The sequence below is a fragment of the Clarias gariepinus genome, chromosome 25 (genome assembly GCF_024256425.1).
Source record: "Clarias gariepinus isolate MV-2021 ecotype Netherlands chromosome 25, CGAR_prim_01v2, whole genome shotgun sequence".
Classification (NCBI taxonomy): domain Eukaryota; kingdom Metazoa; phylum Chordata; class Actinopteri; order Siluriformes; family Clariidae; genus Clarias; species Clarias gariepinus.
Window position 1 is genome coordinate 8,163,574 of NC_071124.1, and position 22,200 is coordinate 8,185,773.

General features: G+C 38.3%; 1 protein-coding gene across 1 annotated transcript; it reads right to left on the reverse strand.

Moving 5' to 3' along the window:
• Nucleotides 1-862: 862 nt before the first annotated feature.
• Nucleotides 863-22,016, reverse strand: mmp28 (matrix metallopeptidase 28). The gene is made up of 8 exons (XM_053487002.1): nt 21,474-22,016; nt 17,639-17,715; nt 16,919-17,106; nt 8,303-8,524; nt 7,851-8,096; nt 3,187-3,330; nt 1,926-2,093; nt 863-1,813 (listed from the first exon to the last, which is right to left on the reverse strand). Exons 1-8 carry the CDS (start codon nt 21,573-21,575, stop codon nt 1,422-1,424), a joined length of 1,539 nt encoding a protein of 512 aa, XP_053342977.1. The 5' UTR covers nt 21,576-22,016; the 3' UTR covers nt 863-1,421.
• Nucleotides 22,017-22,200: the final 184 nt, after the last annotated feature.

The following is a 22,200-nucleotide window of genomic DNA, read 5'->3' on the forward strand; positions in this document are numbered from 1 at the left end:
GTCTAATAATGGAAAGTTTACATAAGGCAGTTTACATTAGGCACAATTGAAATAAACTGCACTTTAAATAATCTCCAGCAGAGGGAGAACATTCTCCCTCACTTACTTATCATCTATACTGTTATATCCTGTATACTGTACAGGAGCCTATCCCAAGAGACTTGGGGTACGAGATGGGGTACACCCTGAACATCACAGGGCACACACATATACTGTGGGCAATTTGGGAACACCAATTAGCTTAATGTGCATGTCTTTGGTATGTGGGAGGAAACCCGAGTACAAGGAGGAAACCGTCCAAGCACAAAGAGAACATGCACACAGACCCAAGGTGGGACTCGAACCCGGAACCTGAAAGTTTAAGGCAACAGCGCTAACCACTCCGTCATCGTGCCACCTGGGGCGTTCTCAATGTTTTATAATTTATCTGATTATTCTTCTCCTATTAATGGAGACTAAAAAAATGTTTAGTTTCATTTAACTAGATTTTAATCATTAGTCCTTTTAGTTACCTTCTGAATTTATGTTTTTTTTGCTCTTAATAGAGTTGATCAGCACCATAATTGTTGGAATGTCAAGTCTGCAAGAATAATTAGTTAAACCGTATATAATACTCATTGCTTATAGTTGAGAAAAGCAGTTATAGTTTTTCCCCCCACAATTAAAGTTAATCTGATCATGCAAAATGTACAGCCCCAAATGGTACACAATACTTTCACTCTTGTTATAGGTTGTTAAAGGTTATCATAGTTGATCATATCATAGGTATCATAGTTGCACAATAGGCACTCTGGAGGATTTTTAAGTTACACAAAAGAGTTCATAATGCAAATCATACACAGACTTGTGGCTGGTGCTCAGGTGGAACTTCTTTAATAGGTATAAAAAGTTATTTGAAAATTACAAGCAGTGGGGTAATTAGCTCTTGTTTTTGCAATTTCAACTATACTAAAAACTAATATAAATACTAATATTAATATGATCCATTTCTTCATGGATCAGAGGTATATTGTATGTGCAAATGGAAACCTGTCTAAACCGGCCATCTATCCAAGATCCGTTCATTTACAATATTAATAAAAAACTAGTTTTTATGGTACTTACAATTAGTGCTATAGACATTTACACAATTACATTATTAGTGCTATAGACATTTACACATAATTGCGTGGTAAGGTAACTTGAAAATTCTAAAATTCGCATTTTGTAAACTGTAAAAACACCTAAAATGTCAACATGTTGTATGCATTTGTTCTAGACTCATAGCGATAGCTGTCCTTTTGCCCTGGCATACACCTGAAAAAAAAAATTATAATCACAATGCCAGAATAAAAAGACATTTTCAGTTTTCTTTTGAATTGCACGTAGCTCTTGTAAATCTCATTCTGTCATAGGATATTTCACTTGAACATGAAGTCTGTTCATAGCACATCATTTGAGGGAGTTCTATGGCAGCCGGTCCATGGCAGTTTCTTTGTCCATTGTCCACTTGCAGTGACACGTAGTTTCCTTGGATCGAACCTCCAGTACCGCTGTTCACGGAAAAAATAAAGCTTTCCGTCGGCTCTTGTGACGGCGCCGTTGGCCCTTCGTGGCACTCCCTTCCAATCAGCAAGGCCTCTAGGGTAATATGGCTCACAGCGCAGTGTCTCCAGGTTTAATACGAAGTAACGCGAGCCTTTGAAGACCACCATGTGGCCCAGAGGAGCATAGAAGAAGGCGCAGTCTGGGTGTCTCGGCATGTCACACTCGCTGCTCTTCCTGGGGAAACCGAGGTCTAAAACGCTGCCCGAATAACGCCATATGCGCTTCCCTATCAAGAAGGAGGAGTTTAATGCTTATGGCTTATGATATTAAAATATGATATAAATCTTTTTTATTTTAAATCCTTATTTTTAATGGTGTTTGCATAAATAAGAACCCACCACTGAAAAAGTAAAGTTTGCCATCCAGTGGAGAGAAGGCAGCAGCCTCGATGGCAAAAGGAAGCTGAGGCCAGTGCTGCTTTAGAGGAAGAGGAGCACTTCCATGACCCTCTGATGTCACTGTCCAGAACAGACCACCTTTGAAGACCAGCAGTGTGCCGTTCCCATCTTTAAAAAGAGCACATTTAAATCATTAACAAAAAAAGGTATTAGCCAGGTATACAGAGCTGCTGGCTACACAGGCATCCTCAATGAGCATTAATGTGAAGTAAAAGATCAGGACCCGTATTCACAAAGCTTCTCTTCCAGAGAGCTCCTATCTTAGATTTAAGTCCTACCTGGGAATCCTAGACTAAAAGTGATGTAGGAAACCTCTCATAGCAACTCCGAGTAAGAAAAATACAAAAACCTTTATCTTAGTGAGGAGGTGTGGTCGACCCAGTTGCTAGGGATGATGCAGCAATTCAAGGAAAGTGATTGATTGATAAAAAAATCATCTCTGAACTCTGTAAAGGTCTTGAAATGCGCCCCTTGTGAAAATAGAATAGACAGTGAAATCATAATGTTTGTATATAAAGAAATTTTATAATCATACATTTTATAATTTTATAGAGCAAATGCAGTATTTTTTTTTAAGTTAATTAAAACAGCCAAATATTGTGTGTCTCATTTATTAAGATTTAGTCCTAAATTTAAGGGGAAATTCTAAGAAAATGTCATAATTCTAAGAATTTTCTTAGATTTTCGTCACTAGGAGCAACTTTAAGGCATAAGAAGCTTTGTGAATACGGGCCCTGTTTATTAGGCACATAAAAGCATGAGTCACAGAATATGAAATAATTCTGGTGTCATGTGATGTGCAAAGCCTGATGTGAAGCACTGTGGTATAACCGGATAAAAAACTAAAAGTATGAGCACAAGCATTTTGTCATTATTTTCATTTAGAGCTGGTATTTAAGAAAAAGAAAAGATAAAATAAAAAAATAATCGTAAAATTGTAATTATGGGCAGTGGTAGCTGAAAGGGTTAAGGCACTGAGTTATTGATCAGAAGATCGGCGGTTCGATCCCCAGCTCCACCAGGTTGCCACGGTTGGGCCCTTGAGCAAGGCTCTTAACCCTAACTGCTCCAGGGGCGCCGTATTATGGCTGACCTTCGCTCTGACCCCATTTACGCTGGAATATGCGAAGAAGCAATTTCCCTCTGGGATTAATAAAGTTCTAATTATTAATTAATAATTAATATGCTCCGGTTGGCTTACCCATGGTGACTGCATCAAACGTGTTTCTGCAATAGTGAGGCTGTGTAAGATCTCCCATAGACTCCTCAGATAACTCCCAATCTTGCATGGTCCAGCCTAGATCTTGGCTTGGGATTTGGATGACTGCACCTCCAGATGGTTTACCTACATACATTTTATAAAATGTGAAAAAAAAAATCAAGCCTGGATTTTGTGTTTAATTAAAAATATATAACAAAGAATGTACAGTGGAGGCCGAAAGTATTGAGGCAAAAGTGAAATTTAAACTCACTCATCGTCTGTACAGCTTTATACTGTATTCAGGGTCACGAGGGGTCTGGAGCCTATCCCAGGAGATTTAGGCCACAAGGCGGGGGACACTTTGGACAGGATGCCAATCGATCGCAGGGCACAGACACACTCATTCACAGACTACAAGCAATTTGGGAATTAGCCTAATCTTCATGTCTTTGGACTGTGGGAGGAAACTGGAGTACCCGGAGGAAATCCATCAAGCACTGGGAGGATATGCAAACTCCATGCACACAGAGACGGGAATCAAACCTGGTCAGGATTCGAACATAGACCCTGGTGGTACAAGGTGATAGTGCTAACCTCTTAGCCACCATGTCAACCTTTTTAATTACATTATTAAATTTTTCAAATAATTCTATGCAGTGGAATTACTTTACAACAACTAATATTTAGTATGAAGTCCTTTATTCTTCAAAACATGCTGGACATAAAGTTCTGCAGTTCTCTGGTGTCACCCGCTCAATCCGTGCTTGCTTCCTGAAGATCACATACAGAAGACGGTTTCTTGACTGCTACTGCTTCTTCATCGCTCTCCAACAATTTCCTACTGGGTTTAGGTCTGGAAATGACCCAGGCCATGGCTCCAGAAGCTGAACACCAGTGTCACATAGCCAGTTTTTCACTAGTTTTTCAGTTAATTAGCACAACTCTTTAGCCAGATAGGCGAGATTTTTTTTTTTAAGTCTGTTGTTAAACATGCTATAAAAATAGAACAAAAATAAACCGAATATGTAAGGTATATAAAACAAGGATTGTGTTTAGATGCAGGGAGGAAAAATGCCAGAAACCCCAACACAAAGTATTACACAATGCTTCCTCTGATAAGACTCAGGATGGCCGCACACTGATTTTGTTTGCAAAAGGCTGAGCAAACATTTGTGCTAACCACAGATAATATCTCCATCCCCAAGGGGCAGTTTGGAGGAGCAGCTGAAGATATGGAGAGTGGAGCTCCGCAGTAGGAGACTGTATGTCTCGTCTTTTGTTCTGGTTGGTTGAGCATTGGATATGTGTGGAGCACGGGATATTGTTAACTACTTCTGATTTTCATTCCCGAAATGGTTCCATCATTTGTTAAGAAAGTTAAGTAGAAGAAAATGCTTAAGAGCATTCTTCTATAGAATGTGTGGTCAGGAGCTTTTATTGTAGACGGTATACTAGGGATCCTAAAAAGTAATAAAGAATTGATTAACCTCTGTTGATTAACTGACAATATTTGTTTTGCTTAATATTTCTCACCAGCATTAACCGTTTCAGCAATTTAAGCAACAGTAGCTCTTCTATTGGATCGGACTACACGGGCCAATCATCACTCTCCACATGCATCAGTGAGTCTTGGCCGTCCATGGTCGTCACAGTTTCTACTTTTGGATCTGCAGACCAAAAATCTAGTCATCTAGTCATCACAATCTGGCCCTTGTCAAAGTCGCCATTTTTTCTGCGTCCAACATGTCAACTTCAGGGACAAAATGTTCACTCACTGCCTAATATACCCCACCCACTTCCAGGTGCCACTCTAATGAGATATTATAACTGTAGCTACTGTGACAAGGGGCAAATTGTGATGGGTAATATGAATGGTCAGAGCAACTCCAAAACTGCACCTGTTGTGGGATGTTCCCAGTCTGCAGTAGTCAGGAAATACTAAAAGTGATGCAAGGAAGGGAAACCAGTAAACCAGCGACAGGGTCATGGCTGGCCAAGGCTTACTGATGTTTGTGGGGAGCGAAGCCTGTGTAGCTATGCTAGGCTAGGCTAGGTGTAGCTCAAATTGTTCAAAAGGTTAATACTGAATATTATGGAAAAGTGAGAAACCACACAGCAGATCGCTGTTTTTGACTTAATATCAGGCAGGTGGTCATAATGTTTGCAGATTATGTGGGTTTAGGTTTGAAAGATAAAATATCAAGTTTCTCTGTACACTGTCCGATATAGTTAAAAGAGATACAGCAGTGTGTGTAGAAGGGTGCAATTTAGGTTCATCTGGTGTCTAGTTGTCGTTAAGATTGATAGCCTGGGGATCCGGAAAAAAAGAATGAGGCCCAGCGGCATTAGACACAAGCATGCAGCGAGCTCAAACAGGCAACAAGCATCAACGAGAATGCACACAATGAAATTAGGTTGGGGTCTGGCTGGGAAATTCCTCTACGCCTCTTTCCTGTTTCAAAATGCCATAATCAATTCAAACGTCATGTTAAATTCTGATTTATAGTGCAAGCAGCTCTTGCAGTCAAGATACAGTTTGATATCACGTTCAAAACTGTCTATGTATCACACACAGACACATCCTTGAGGACGCAGGTAAAAACCGGCTTTCGGACCTCCCAGGTTGTTTCCTGTAAGGAAGTGGCAAATTTCAAAACCTAAAATCCTCACTGAAAAACGTGAAAAAGTCCAGACATCTCCAAAAATGTATCTTCTTTATCTAAGTGCCATTGCCTGCCATGATCTGATAGCGCCTTCTCTCCCAAAAGCACACTCCAACATCTCTGTTAAACTTGTCCATGTTTTGAGTACTCGTGGAAAGATAAAGTGTTTCTAGTGAGCTTGAATGCCAGAGACAAGGCTGAAAAATCTGATGCACTAACAAGACTAAAGAGCACATCTAGAGAAGACTGCATTCCTTCCTGAGTGCTTCAGGACAGACACAGGGACGAGTAGAGGTGCATGTGGAAACCTGCCTGATAAATACTTACTGAGTTTAAAATATAATATCACGAGTATCTGCTTTTCAGGAACAATTTTTTCTGCTGCTTCAGTCACCTGATGTATAAACTGGAGGACATTATTAGTAAATTACAGATGAGAATTTGAAAAGGTTGAAAAAAAAGACTAAGTTTTGTCTTAAAATGACTCCACATTAAAGTCCACTTATACCACTATAGCACTGTTCCAGCAGTGAAAATATAAACTAATCCCAATAAAAAAATATTCGGTTTAGCTTTTCTAATTAATACGTATTGGTGCAGGTGTTTGTCTCATTTTTATCGTTATTAAGATTTAGATTTTCTTAGAATTTTGTCACTAAGAGTAACTTTTAGCCTTAAGAAGCTTTATAAATATGGGTGCAGGCAGATACCTAAGTACTGCAAAAGTTTCAGTAAAGTCTGTCCAGTTTGATGCATGCGCAATACGCTGTCGAAACTTGCGGTTTATAATCTGCCGCATAACTACTCATAATTTCACCTCTACTTAATATTTACATTTAATATATGTTGCAGGTTTAACTTTAAGCAAATACCTAAGCACTGGCAAAGATCCATTAAATTCTGTCCAGCCAGTTTTATGTGATGCTATGACAAAAGCTGGCTGGACAGACATACGAACATACAGACATACAGAAAGAAATTTTTCAGAGTCTGGATTCGGGTCCTTCAATGTATGAAACGTAAACATATCATTGAAACAGCGAGTTCTGACCAGCGTACACACAAAACCTTGCTTTTATTTATATAGATTACATAAAATGTATTGCATTCTTATGAACTGGTTTTGCCATGACCTGCATTTTTGCGTTGTTTTAGTTTTATAACACAGGTCCAGTGTTCCAAGTATAATCCTGTGCTAAAGTTTCATGTTTCAGGTCCTCTCCATGTTCATGTGAGATTCTTCTTGGTTCTCCAGTGCCCTCAAACCTCCCGAAAACATGCCGGTTTGTGAATTAGCTATGCAGAACTGACTCTGTGTGTAAGATTGAGGATGTGTGAGTGCATCATGCCCTGTGACAGACTGTCCCATCCAGGATGTAGTTATTTACTGACCACCTCATCACCATTAGGATGACACGTGAAAAGCTAAGTGCATTATGATGCCATGTGAACTTGATAGTTATCGGCACATATTATGGGCATTTATAACTAATTACAACTAATTTTATAAAATTAGGTAGCAGCAGAGTTATTATAGAAACAATTTATTGCTTAATTTATGCCTTTGTTTTTCTTCTCAGAGATACTTTCTTGTCCTCGGTTGCTAGCGATAAAAAGTGAAAACTAGAGCCGCTGGTTAGAGTTGGCTCAAGAATGCTTCTTACTACTCCAAATCAGGACAAAGCCTTATTTTATTCCTTGAACTGTGAACTACAGTATCATAATGGCACTCAGTGAGAGGGACAAATAAAGCTATTATGGATGTGAGGCTGTGGAATTCAGTCAGAATGCTCTGTGGAATATTTAAACAGCTAACTGTGCAAATGAAGAGGAAAAAATCATTAAAAATGTTAATTATTAAGTTAATTTGCTAAATTTCTAACTTTTAGAAAGATGAGACATGAAAAAATGGAAATCTTAAGATCCTGGATGGTATAACATGAGCTTGAGTACATGAACATGAACATGAAAATTGTGCGTAATTAAATGCAAAAAGTTTACCGTATAATTGTTGTACAGCTGTAATGTCATCCCAGCTGAGCAGCAGACTGCGGCCAAGCTTCTTATAGTATGGTGACATAAGGGCGTGCCGGACTGGTGAATGCTCTAATCCCAGTGTGTGACCAATTTCATGAGCGGTTACCAGGAAAAGGTTATGACCTTTGTGACCGCTCAGAGTCCAGCGCTCAGCTTTATCAAAGTGAGCCTCACCCCGGCAGGGGAAAAAAGCGTGCGCCAGTGCACCACCTGAGGACAAAAAGAAATATAGCAACGTCTGTGAGAGAAGGTAGATGTCATCATCATCATCATTATCATCAATGTCGTCATAAACTGTCCTATCATAGAACACATTAGGATAAAAAAAATTGCATGATTATTGTCTTGCTAATAAATACATCAGTATTTAAAAATGTACTGATAACAAAAGAAGCAATACATTAATATCATCGCACCTGGACCATCAAATGCATTGCTGGTGCCATCATTGTGCTCTCCTTCGTAGAAAGCCAGCCGGATATCTGTCTGTCCCTCATCCCATTCGTGGAAAACCAATCCTGAAACGTTGCTCCAGAGCTGGAAAGCCATTCGCACTGCCAGTCGCACAGGACCCTGAGAGAGATGCCGCGGCCAGTTCACTATCTGGTACGTCAGATGCTGTTTGTACCACTTCCCTCCTACAAAAGAAAGAATACTGGAAAACTTCAAGACCTCATCTTCAGTCATTTTAGATGCATAACAGTTTGCAGTAATTCTTACGATACTAGTGACTGCATTGTGCAAAATGAAACAACGTTCTACTAATAGACTTTTAAAAACGTTTAGGAATGTTTTTCCCGGATGAGCTGGTTTGTTTTATAATAACAGCAGCTGGTTGGCATCAGGCACTGACATGAAAACGAACAAACATAGCATGCCATTGCTGCATTCCTGGTGTATTACAAATGCCTAGAGTGACAGGTGGGATTTACAGTTTTAAATGTTTATCTCTCAACAAATTCAGAGCTTAGGGCTTAAAGCCAGGGTGACTAGTGAAACTTTAAAACTGTAGTTTCTGACTGCTATCAGTGCACAAAATTTGGAAACATCTGTATAGTGGAACAAATTTTGGAGCATTGTCGCCTTGTACCTCAAGGGTCTGGGTTCGATTCCCGGACAGGCTCGATTTCAGTCTTTGTGTTTTAAACTCTTGCGTTTTCATGTTCTCCCCGTTCTTGGTGGGTTTCCTCCCACAGTCCAAAGACATGTAGGTTAGGTTAATAGGTGTTCTCAAATTGCCCATAGTTTGTGAATGAGTGTGTGTATGTCTGTGGGCTGTAGCGTGTGTGTGTGTATGTGCCCTGCGATGGACTCCTGGAATAGGATTAATTAATCGGTAATGACGATGACTGAGTGAGTGAATTTAATCCATCCATCCATCCATCTAGGACCACTGTGGTACAACTACAGAACCTGGAGGCCAATCGGGACTATTGTATTTATACTCATTTGTACAACCTCCGGTCAACACTCGCACACTCATTACGCACCACAGGCGATTTGGGAGCGCCAATTAGCCTAATCTGCATGTCTTTGGACTGTGGGAGGAAACTGCAGAACCAGAGGAAAACCCACCAAGCAATAGGAGAACATGCAAACAGACCTGACATGGGAATCGAACCCAGGACCTGGAGGTGCAAGGGCGACAGTTATAACCACTAACCCACCATACTGCAATTTAATTTGATAAAGGATGCTTGGGATTTAGTGGATGCTAGCATAAAACTACTGGTTGGCTGGTAAAGCAAGTGAATCAACAAAACTGTGGCTTATGTGTGCGTGTTTAAACCAATAAACACTCGAAGGGATTATTTTTAAAGGAATTATAAAATAAAATGAAAAATAAAAAAGCAAAGGATTGGAGTTAAAAAATGAGAATTTCTTGCAATATTACTTATTTAATGGCTGATATACAGTACAGCATGCACCCCTATACAGACAATCACTGGCAACTTGTCTTGCTTTAATGGAATAAAATTCAAACTCCTCATCATTCATTATTTTCCTGCAACAAGATGTTTTTTTTAAAATCCATTGTTAACATTAGGTTTGTGTACAACAAATCTCTTTCCTGAGATCCTCTGAATTAAAGTACACACTAACATCCATTCTCTCAGCTATGTAAACCAGGAAGAGCTTCTCACAGCAAGATCTGTAAACAATTTGCTTTACATGACAGCGGTTACGTGACTCAAATGTAATTGCATGCTTTCTAGTCATCAAAATGACAGCATGGTCAGTGTCTTTGCAAAATTTGGCTCATATCCCTGGCTTATTTATATCACGTAGATGATATGTCGCGTTGAGTACACATCATAATTACAATAAAACAAAAAAAAACACAAGAATTAATCCGGGAGAACTTTAATGTGCTGAGAATTAAACCAAGAGAAATAAATGGAACATACTAAAGAGTCCAGATGACACTATTAAAGCTCAGCTACCAAAAATAGAAAGCAATGAGATTCTCAGACTGAGTCACTGAGAAATCCCAGAAGGGACATGTGATTTTGTCCTTTAACATTAATGATGGGAAAATGAACAGGAACAGGAAAACCAAAACCACCAGCAAAAAAAGAGGGGCAGTCTAGGAACTCTAAGTAGTCATAATTAAATGTATAATGATGTGGAAACGTTTTATTCATTCATTTATTTTTTATTCCTGCTTAGGATCAGGTTGGGTATAGTAATATATAAATGCAATTTTCTGAAAAAAGAACATGATCAGAGACATGCACATAGTGCAAGAAGTAAGGAAGAAGACGGATAAGAGTAGGCTAGTACAGTCTGGTATGTACCATTACAAGATTCACTGGTGGTCCTCAATAATGGAAAGAATGGAAAGCAGCTCTGTGATAAAACCCACAATTTTAACCAGTCGCACAAGCACTTTCTTTAGGAAAACAGATCCAAAAGCATTATGTCATCTCAATCAACACCTTGTCGACTTTGAACCATCCGCATTGTGTTTCCGCATCTTTTGTTACTGCTATTATATATATATATATATATATATATATATATATATATATATATATATATATATATATATATATATATCCATAATTTTCTTTTGATTGTGTAAAGCTGCTTTGCAACAATGACCATTGTTAAAAGCTATACAAATAAAATGTAATTGAACTGGAATTAAGAGTTAACAGGGAAACTATGCCTATAAAAATGCTTTGAACAGGAATAGCTTAGTTTGAGGTATGAAATCACTATTTACTGTTTCTGGCAAAAAAAACATGACTAAAGCTCTTAAATACTTAAAAGAAAGACTTCTTTCTCCTTAAGGCTGTTTTACTTGGAACACTCTGATAGCACAAGATCAACGGACCGGAGAGAGACAAGCAGCAAAAACACTTCTTTGACACTGAATACACTTTTTAAATTAAAAGTGTATGTTCAATTAAACCAAAATTTTACTTCAAAGTCACACTACAAGTCACATAATTAATACATGTTCCAGATCTACAGATACTATATTTCTCTTAGGGAAAAGTACACTCTGAGATCACTGGACTGAGAAGCCTGCAGACAGTTGTGGAGGACCAGGCCACAAGAATGCATGTAGTGATAACCTTCCCTAAGTACGCCTGGAAACATCTGCTAATGCTGCAAGCAGGTGTGCATTTACTATGCAGATCGGGAAAATTGTGCAAAACCCAATTTGTGTCAGTGTTTTACAATTTTACGCAAAATATAGGAATCTCATGGGGCAGTTCGATTAAAATTTAACTACAGCACTTAAACTAACTGTCAAGGAAAGGTCATGGAGAGAGAGAGAGAGAGAGAGAGAGACTAATCTGAATCTGAAACACTTCAGACTTCCCTCCTGGAAACAATTACAGATGCAAAAAATGCTTGTAATGACGGAGTGGGTGTTTGTCTCAGGATGTAAATTTTAAGGTTTAATAATGTCTCTTTCTCTGCACCTTGGTTGCTAGAGGTCTGGAGTCACATCACTGTAAAGCTACAGTACTTTCTGCCAGCTATTATTTAAAGCAGTCTATACAGTATGTAGAAAATTATAAAATAAAAAATGTCTACAATGACTGAATCATGTAGTTGGACTAGGGGAGCCTCTCGTGAGAAAGTTGGAAATTGGCAATGAAACCAAAAAGAAGTAATCTTTAAAGTCTCTTCACCTTTAAAAGGTGGACTTCTCGGAACATGAAACACATGATAGTTTTTAAGACAGTGATGTCTGAGGGACCAGAGATCATGCTTTTTTGGAGGATGCTACAACAGATTGCATATTTTCACATAAATTCAAAATCAACCTAAATGAAATTCATATGGTGAAATTTCAAATGAATTATTAGTTCAATATAGTACAAACAAGTAAGGTGAAAAGTCTTTACAGATGACTCCTTTCTGTTTTTATTGGGAATTTCCATACTGTCCCAACTTTTTTGGAATTTGCTTTGTATTTGAAAAAAGAAGCATAGGAAAGATACGGTACTTCAAAGAATTTCATCAAGTTTCGCAGAAGAAAGAATAGAAGTCCAATGTAGTGATGTCTCATGTAGTGATTTCCATCTAGTGTCCAATGTTGTCCAATGTAGTGTTGTCCATGGGCAACAAAGAGAACTAAAGACTCTAAAGAACTAAAAACTCTAATTGTAGTTCTCTGAAAAAATATTCCAATCAACGAAAGTGACGACTAGAATGTGGCGATGTATGAGCCATTAAGTTAAAATGTAGAAAACACTCTAGTCCTTACTTTCATTGATTGGAATTGATTGGAATACAGTTTCATAAATTATCATTAGAGTGGTTAAAGAATCTTTAGAGTTCAGTGGGGTCCAAGTGATTAAATGTTTAAAAAAAAAGATCTGACTTCTTTTGTTGCTGTATTTAGGCTTAGTTCCTTACCATATATATATGAAATAGATTAGGAACTGAGCCTAAACACTACACCTTTAGTTTCGTCTGTCTTTATAGTCACTTTTAACAGTTTTTATTTTTAATTTTCTCTAAGAATGAGAAAAAAATAGACTCCAGGTTCAAATGTCACATTTAGAATGTCATCAGAGTGACAAAGTTCCTCTTCATATCACTGACGAACATTCCCAGACAACCAAATAACATGACCTTCCAGCTCTGCTTTATTGGCCCAAAAATAACTTTGTTTATTCGCCTTGTCATTTTATGCTTCCAAGTGATCCAAGGGATCAAGCTCGGAGCAGCTCGATCACACAAATCACTCAGCTAGGAAAGCAAGTGCCATGTAGCAGAAAACAGCAGCAAAATCACCATATGTGTTTCATGTAAACATTCCTAGAGATTGATTACATAATAATTAACCTTAACTGGGAAAAAAAAGAACTAACATGAATGTTCCCCATGGTAACAAACGCAGCTTGTTAGCGGTTCCTTCGGTTTTCGACTAGTCCTGTCTCTGCCCGAGCTTTCTCATTGGTCTGTTCCTTCCTTTGCACTTTTAAAAAATATCATTTAAGTGTCATTGGTTCCCTAATTGCTTGTAATGTGTGAATTGGTGTGTAAGTGTGTGTGTGTGTGTGTGTGTGTGTGTGTGTGTGTGTGTGTGCCCAGCGATGGATTGGCAACCTGTCCAGGGTGTACCCTCGTGCCCTAAGCCTCCTGGAATAGGCTCCAGGTCCCCATGACTCTGAATACAGGATAAAGCGGTATAGACAATGAGTGAGTAAGTGAGTGAGTGTCATTGTAAGTGGATTAAAGTCCATGCCTCATTTCATGAAACGAGTTCATAAATAACATGTGTTGATATAGCGTATTTAGTCGATGGTAATTAAAACTTAGGTGAATTGGAGTGTGCATGCTGGGAATTGTAGTTCTTGACAACCATGTTTTTAGTTAGTGTTGTGTTCTGAGAATTGGTGTTTGAGAACTCTGATTTTAGCATGGTCAGGACTTCTTACTTTTGCTACCATAAAAAACAGTTTCCCGGTTGATGCTGTTACCTCTCACAGCCGGAGGTCTAGAGAGAGCTGATTGGCCGAGCTCTCTCAGGGGGGAGGGATGAGAGGTACTTTGTGCTCACACATTAATCACGGCTCTACAGCCAATCAGGGGCGTCTGTGAGCTCGCGCACGCGAAAGGAGTGGCTAGCGCTTTCCTCCGAGTGTGTTACTCCGCCCCTAATGGTGCGTGAGCAAGCAGTTCGAAAAGATGCGGTCGGCTGGCGTCACGCGGTTCGGAGGAAACACGGGATAGTCTTCGGCCCTCCCGGCTGAATGGTAGTAGTAGCCTTAATGTGGGAGCCCCCTAGCTACAGGGAGAAATTAGCCACGACCAAATTAGGAAGAAAATTGGAAACAGTTTACATAATTGTGTCCTATAACTTACTGCACATTACAATGCATTTCATGTTAAGAGTTCAATCTAAAGCGATTAAGGATAAAGCAAAATTATTGTACTATATTTCACATTGGATATGAGTATGATCTGTTTTCCTTTTTTTTCTCTCTTTTTTTCTGTTATTTGTTTATAATGATACTGATGTCTAGATAGGATTTATGGCAAAAGTTTCTGACTATCATGTGCTGCTAGCAATGGAATTATTTTGTTTTTTTAATTACGTTTAAGTTTTATATTTAAAATGTTATAGCATTTACAGAGTACTGTGCAAAAGTCATGAGTCACCCCTCAGTAATTAAATGATGTGAATTAAATTATAGAAATGTTATGTTTTACTATGACAGGCTACAAAGTGCCTAAAGATTCAATTTAAAAATTGATTGGTTATGTAACAAGCTTAGCAGCAGCCTCATTTCCCCTCTCGTCTGGTCCCAACTACTCAGCATTCAGTACCACCAGTATACTAATTACCGGTCTGATCATCTATCATCATCTGCACCTGTTTCTCACTGGTTCATGCTTTTCTATAAATAAAATAAAAAAAACATTCATGGTCCTGGTCCTGAAATTGAGAGCCAATAGGAAGCTTGGAGAACTGCTCCTCAAGACTACATAAAAAAAATCTGAAGAAATGAGGGGTGTACCTCAATTTATTTCTCCTTTTTTTTCTCACATCTACAGAAAGACTCAAAACTTTTGCCCAATACTGTATGTTTAAAAGATACGCAGTCAAACAGAGCAAGCAAGCAGTGCTGTTAAACATTAGCTCAAGATGCTGTGAAGTACATGAGCAAAGGATATAATTTTGAAAGCATGCGTGTGTCTCAGTCATCAGTGTAAGTAAGACTTTCTCTGCATTCTTACTACTATACTGCTATAAATACAAATTCCTTCTTGTGCTCAATGACAATGCTCTTAAATAATAATAAAAAATAAACAAAAGAATAGATGAAATAAATGCATAGTGAATTGAATTTTTTTTTTACATTATTTAATCAGGATTAAGTTGATTTTCACTCCAATTAGACTATATTAAAGTATATATTTACATTTTCACAATATTTCATTAAGACTGTACATATATGTCTGTCTGCTATATTTAAACTGGTTTAAACTATGAGTATGTCAGTTTTCAATAAAGTACAGTACTGTTTTAAGTTTCCTAATAAAAATAAGAGTTAGTCTAGATAGACTGAATTGTTGCAATATTTATACCATATTGTAGCTTTTGTATTTTTACTACAGAAACATAATTTCATATACAGAAAGTTTTATAATAGAAGTAAATTAAGAAACCAAGAGGGAAAACAAATGTTCTGCGCTCAATTCAAAGTCATTTATTTTTGTTATAAATATATAAACATTACAACAGTCTAAAATCTGCTTGTTTGTTCCAAATCTCTGCCAAATCAGCTAGTTAGTTAGTTTAAAAGTGAAAACAGATAGATTGCATCAGGAACTGACACAAAACACATCCTGCTGTGGCTGCATTCTTGGTATCTTACGAATCCCCAGAGTGGCAGGAGAACATTTTCTGAAGAAAGTTTTTAATGAAAAAAAACAAAACAAAACAGACGTGTCTAGATTTCCAGTGAAAATCTGAATTTCCGTTTTAAAGCTTTTTTTTTTTTTTTTTTAATCCTTTCCAACACGATCAACAGAATGCTGCCTTTAATGTGGATGGTGCTGATAGGGAAAATGATTAGAAGTTTTAGAACGTTGTAAACCCTAGATTAGGATGCAGGTAAGCTGTGGTGGTGTGGTTAAGCTGTGTAATGACTGTGTGTCTGTGCATTTTGAGCCCTGCAGGTATGGTACTGTTGTCCTCTTTGCTGAACGTCTGTAAAACAGAGCAACGGGTGGCAATTACTCCTCCCCATGATGGTAGGCCTCAAATTCTACAAAAAGACACACCCTTGCCTAGAAGCCGTGCATCATCCAGGATTTGGATTCCAGAGATAAATCGATAGAACAAACAACAGAAATCACTAACAAAATATTTAACATGAAAATACCTAACTTATTACAAACATCAGAGTCTTTGAGTTTACTAGAAGATGAGAAAGGTGTGAGAAATTAGCTTTTTTTCATCAGCCATAACATTAAAATCATTAACATTAAAACCACCTACAGTAGGTTTGTGTTCCCCCATGTTCCGCTGGGGCAGCTGTGGTCCCTTGTGGGGTAAATTGGACTTGTCTGAACGGTCGGTTCTGTGACCTTGGCCCAAGACTAAGTTGCTGATCAGAAGGTCAGTGGTTCGAGCCCCGGCTCTGCCAGGTTGCTGCTGTTGGGCCCTTGAGATGGCCCTTAACACTGTCTGCTCCAGGGTACTTTTGTTTTTACAAACAGAATATCATTATTTATGGACATAAACCAGAAATTCTTCAATAGAAGAGGAAGTCAATTCAGGCCATACACAGATATGGTTTAGGTTTTTGCCAGAATCTGGTTTCGCCACATCAAAGAAGTCTAACGAGGTCTAACGATGACCTTTGTAACAGGTCATGCTACAACCGTAAATATTTACGGGCATCCTCAGGCTAAATTTGAACAACATAGAATATTGTGTATTTTTTGCATTAGCTGTAATACAAATGGGTTCTTACTGACAAATTTTAAGCACTTGTGAAATTATCTGCCTTTTAAATAAATTTACTAGGGAAAACTAAACGCATACTGACCCGGCCGAGTGTAGCGCTTCTGGCGAAGGTGTTGTTGGCTTTGCCCTGTAAAAACAGAGTTAACTCGCTGAGCCCAGGCTTCATTACTACCTCTGTCTTTTACCCCACAGCGTGGTGATGCCATCTTCAACAGCGTGGTACTGTCCAGTTGACCAGTAACTGGCAGATGGGACAACCACTGAAACTGCCTAAATTGGGAAAAGATGGAAAATAAACCTAAACTATGCAATCAGTGAACCAGTTTCAGGAAGAAGCATTGAGAACCATGCATTGGTAATATAACGTACATGCATGAGTAATCAGAAATGTGCATTTCATTATAAGCAAGTTTTATTTTAAGCTATTTTCAATGAAAAAATAAAAGACCACTTGATGACACAACAGCATACAAGTGGAGTTTAATGTTAAGAATGGTTCCTTTCAAGAGCTACATGACCATGACTAATGATGTTACTTTCCGCATAAGTAACATAAACTAGATTAAATTTCACAGTGCCAAAATAACAAACCTTAACTTTAAAGTGGAGTGAATGTATGATGAACATGTTCCGTGGTAATGATATAGTAGATATTTCAATGATTTATAAGGTTCCATAAAGACCATACAGTATATTGTTATATACTGAAAGATGACTTAAACATACTGTAAAATGTCACAGTTATTCATTTTAACATCAAATTACCAGAAATCGGATAATGACAAAATATATTTAAGGTTACCTGACAGCCGATGTGACTTTCTCTGCCTTGTGTGTGTGATCCTGCTCATGGAGGTAGCCATATTTCTCAAGAAATCCCTACATAAAAATATACAGTACATTTTTAAAATCCATCCTCATGCTCAATTCGCTAATGATACTATTCAAAGCAACCCAAACACGCATCTTATCCTGCATGGATTTCCCTTCTGTTTTCGTTTGTTTTCATTGTGAAACTGAGCTTGGATCTTCATAGGTTGAGCCAATATGGAGGCCTTAGCCAACCAGGGGTTGCATTAGTTTTGGATGTCCAGCATTTTATTCTGCAGTGCCGTAATGTTTGCTGCCTCAAGGTCCAGAGAAATGTCTCCTTTCTAAGGGTTTTAATAATGTATGCACGCTCACATTTACAATGTAAGAAGAACAAGTTAATTGCATGTTTTTAGGACATTTTCCATTGCTTACTGATTGAGAAAAAGTGAGTTGCTACAAGATCGCGACGCAGCAACGCAGCAATGTCATTGAGTATCTGAGATGATGCAAACAGCATTGTGTGTGTGTTTTTTTTTTTCCGAGAATGACATCCACTGAAGAAAATGTATAGCCTGTTAGAAGAGCCAGAAATATTAAAACCTGAGGACATAATTGAAACACCAACCAAACTAAGGGTGGTAAAGGAATTCACAACTAAATTGTTTTTACAATCAGCTTGAACTCATCCCTGACATATTGGCACTATTCTCATAGACCTGTCTTTTACGGTCCTGTAATTGTTCCATTGACTGTTTTCTTGTGAAAATCAATAAAGCCAAATTAATAACTTGCATACTCTGTCTCTTGCCAAAATTGTTATTAGGGACTCTTTAGCCACAGAGCACATTGAACTCATTTTGGGTTTCAGCACTGACATAATGAACTAAATGTGACCCCTCTTTCTTCTGTCAAACATTTTTTTTTCTATTTGTGGTATGAAAAAGGGAGCAATGGGTGACAAGAGCTCAATTTGTATCATTTACATAATCTAAATTTGTGGCTTTGGCCCTGAATAGAAGATTTCTGCAAGTCAAATGAAGGGTCACATCCAAAAGCCTCCCTAAAACAGCTTTATTTCTCTCTACATCTGGCTGCAGCTGTATTTGAATGTGGTGGTCAAGAACTGTTCATAGAAAAGCAGAAGCATGGGATGCAAAACAGCGCTTTCCAACAGTTTGATCTTTTTTACATTTTTTCATGTTACAAACACAAGCGTAAATTTATTTTATTGGGATTTTATGTGATAGACCAACACAGATAAGTGGCACATTTTTTTTTTCTCTACAATTAAAAATCTGAAAATTGTGGTGTGTCTTTGTATTTAGCCCCTATTATTATGATACACCTAACTAAAATCCAATTTTCTTCAGAAGTCACCTAAATAAAGTCCTCAAAGGTTTGTTAGAGAACATTAGTGAACATGAAGAGGTGCCTGCACTTTCTCTCTCTCTCTCTGCGGCTAATCCTCAAACTAACAGGGTGTATTTGATAGATTAGCCGCTAGAGGCTAAATTTGCTAGGTTATGATTTGAAACAAAGAAACAAACGCTGTTACTTTAACTATGAATAAAATGCTCCCTAGCTGCATGGAAACAAACCCAGCTTCTTTATCAGTATGTTCTTGCTAGGAATGATTCCTAACCAGCTAACCACATGTTAGCAAGCTAGCTTACATTATAACATACTTACTGTTTGGCCCATTGCTCACAAACAACCTATCTCTACAATATATGGTATAAAAACATATACAAAGTACTCAGTGGGGGAAATCCAACACTCCAAACCAGGGAGATTCATAGAAACTAGAAGATTCTTTCTTTGTTATCTTTAATGAGAGAAGCCTCAGAGGCATATCTTTCCACGTACTGTAAATGTGCATGAATTGCTCAGACACAGTTTTCCAGTTTAAAAGTAGACTCAAGACGCATCTCTTTAATCTGGCACACGCGTAACTCATCCCATAACCTCACACTCCAGTACACCTATCCTGAATGGCAACTACGCTAATTCTTTTTTTTATCTGTCATGTTACTCCCATGTTTAATCTTTATGCTCTCTAGCTAACGGAATCCCTTTTTTCTGATAAGATTAAATAACAGGTTTTCTTTTCTTTTTTTAAATGTCCTTTCATGTGCATTGTGTGTGTGAAAATGCCCTTTTACTTGGTGCCTTATTTGACCAGGCAGTATAATTCATAGTTGTGGAAGAGTATTGATTTATAATCACTCATGTAGAGGCGTGCAGTAGTGGATGGGTTTCCCTTAGAAATCTGGTTCCTCCCAATTGTGTAGTGGTTAGCACTGTCACCTTGCACCTCCAGGGTCCGGGTTCGATTTCCAGCCAGGCTGGATTCCCGTCTCTGTTTGCATGTTCTCCCTGTGCTTGGTTGGTTTCCTCCGGGTACTCCGGTTTCCTCCCACAGTCCAAATACATGTAGGTTAGGATAATTGGTGTTCTCAAATTACCCGTAGTGTGTGAATAAGTTTGTGAGTGGGATAGGCTCCAGGTCCCTGTGACCCTGAATACAGGATTAAGCGGTAATGACAATGAGTGAGAGAGTGAATTTGAATAGAGGCGGCAGGGTGGCTTAGTGATTAGCACTCTCGCGTTCGATTTCCATCTCTGTGTACATGGAGTTTGCATGTTCTCCCCATATTTGGTGGGTTTCCTCCCACAGTCCAAAAACATGCAGATTAGGCTAATCTGTTGCCAAATTTAATGTAGTGCGTGAATGAGTGTGTGCCCTACGATGGATTGGCACCCTGTTCAGGGTGTACCCAACCTTGTGCCTGGCCTTACGCTCCAGGTGCCACGCAACCATGTATACAGGATAAAGCGGTATAGAGGATGAATGAGTGAGTGAGTTGAATAGAAGGAAGCACAGTGGTGGAAGTAGATAACACTGTGGTATCGCACCTTAATGGTTGGGGTTCGATTCCCGCCTTGGGTCTGTGTGTGTGGAGCTTGCTCTCCCCACAGTACTTGAGCGAGCTTGTCAACATGAACTGTAATTGACCGACACCCTGTCCTGGCTCCTGGCCTTCCATGAGCCTGTACAGGATAAGTGGTAATTTGACCGATTTGACCCCATACACTTGCTTGGCCAAACTGTATTTAGTAGTATAGAGTCAACATTAAATTATGCAACTTCTGCATTTTGCTTTTACATTTATTAAAATGACTTCTAATTACATGCTCAATTCTTTCGATGTTAATCAGAAACCCTAATTAAATCTTAACATAATTAGGACCTATGTAACATGCAGGCTCTGCATTAAATCTGTCGAATATTACCTGAAAACAAAACGAACTGGCTTGATCTGTTCACCCTTTCCGACATGTGACTGCTGGAAGTGGGTGGGATTTTTTAAGGAATGCATTTTTTTCCCCTAAAGTTGAAGTGTTCGAAGCAGAAAAAATGGGCAAGCATAAGGATTTGAGTGATTTTGAATATTCCCATGTTTAAGAAGCACTAGTGCTAGCACTAGTTGTCCATTGCAGTGTAACTCAAAAAGTGAAACCTATATTCTGATACACAATTCATTACACAAATATTTTAAGGCTTTTGCTTTAATTTACAGTTCTTCGAACAGAAAATAGAATTCATACAGTAGTAACAGCTTGTGGATATTTTGTACATTTATCCTAGCATTTTAATAATTGTACCCGAGAAGTATTTTTTTCAGTAGTTTTAAACATTCACTGCAAAAATATTGTTCTACTCCTTTGACAAATCACATGTATACTGTATTACTCCTTCCTTCTAAGAATGTATAATAAGTGCTAGATAAATGATTATAAATGCATGCATCCTGAGCACTTACCTCAGCATCTCCAGGCTTCAGTGAGACACTCAGAGCTTTAGCTAAAGAGCTGCACAGAAATAACTTCACATTTAGAAGAAGCACTAAAAACTGTAAGTCCATGTCAGAGCTGCAGATTTATCCCCTCATGCAAAGCTGATCAAGATTTCACAAGTTCAGTATGAACGTCAACCAATGTCATTTAGTCCAACCGAAACCACCTTCTTAGTGTGCTTATTTTACATCGCAATTGACCATTATTCAAGAATCTAACAGAAGCAAGCAGTATTTTCCCCTTCATAGCTGAAAGCCAAGTGCTCATGGCAGTGCTAGTATGTGTATGCACACGCGAGCAGAAGAGAAGACCCGCCTCCATCGCAGGCAGGACAAATCCAGCCCATTTTATCTCACTAGAAGTATTTGCAGGGTTTTCTAGGACATGGATTCAAAAGTTAAAAGACCCCAGGGTAAAACCACGGTTGTTTAACCTATACATATTTTAAAACAGTCACTGAACTTTTTATCCCAGCTATAACTTAAACCCCCCGCCCCAACCTCACAATATTCCAGAGGGGGGGGGAAGAAAAATAAATAATAAAAAAAATAAATAAAAAAAATAAATAAAAAAAAGATACAGCACTTGCACATGTGAACAGAGGAACACACCATTTGCATTCAACCATCTAATATGACTTTACAAGTGTTGTGTACATGTCAATGTTTAAAAAAAATAAACTGGATTTCCTAT

Excerpts from the sequence above, each read along its gene's own strand:
- mmp28 (XM_053487002.1), bottom strand. The coding sequence starts at position 21,575 with ATGGACTTACAGTTTTTAGTGCTTCTTCTAAATGTGAAGTTATTTCTG. Across the intron at positions 8,525-16,918 it reads GAAGCGCTACACTCGGCCGG|GAGGGAAGTGGTACAAACAG; the intron begins GTCAGTATGCGT and ends TTTCTTTTGTAG. Across the intron at positions 3,331-7,850 it reads AGCTGTACAACAATTATACG|GTAAACCATCTGGAGGTGCA; the intron begins GTAAACTTTTTG and ends AAATGTATGTAG.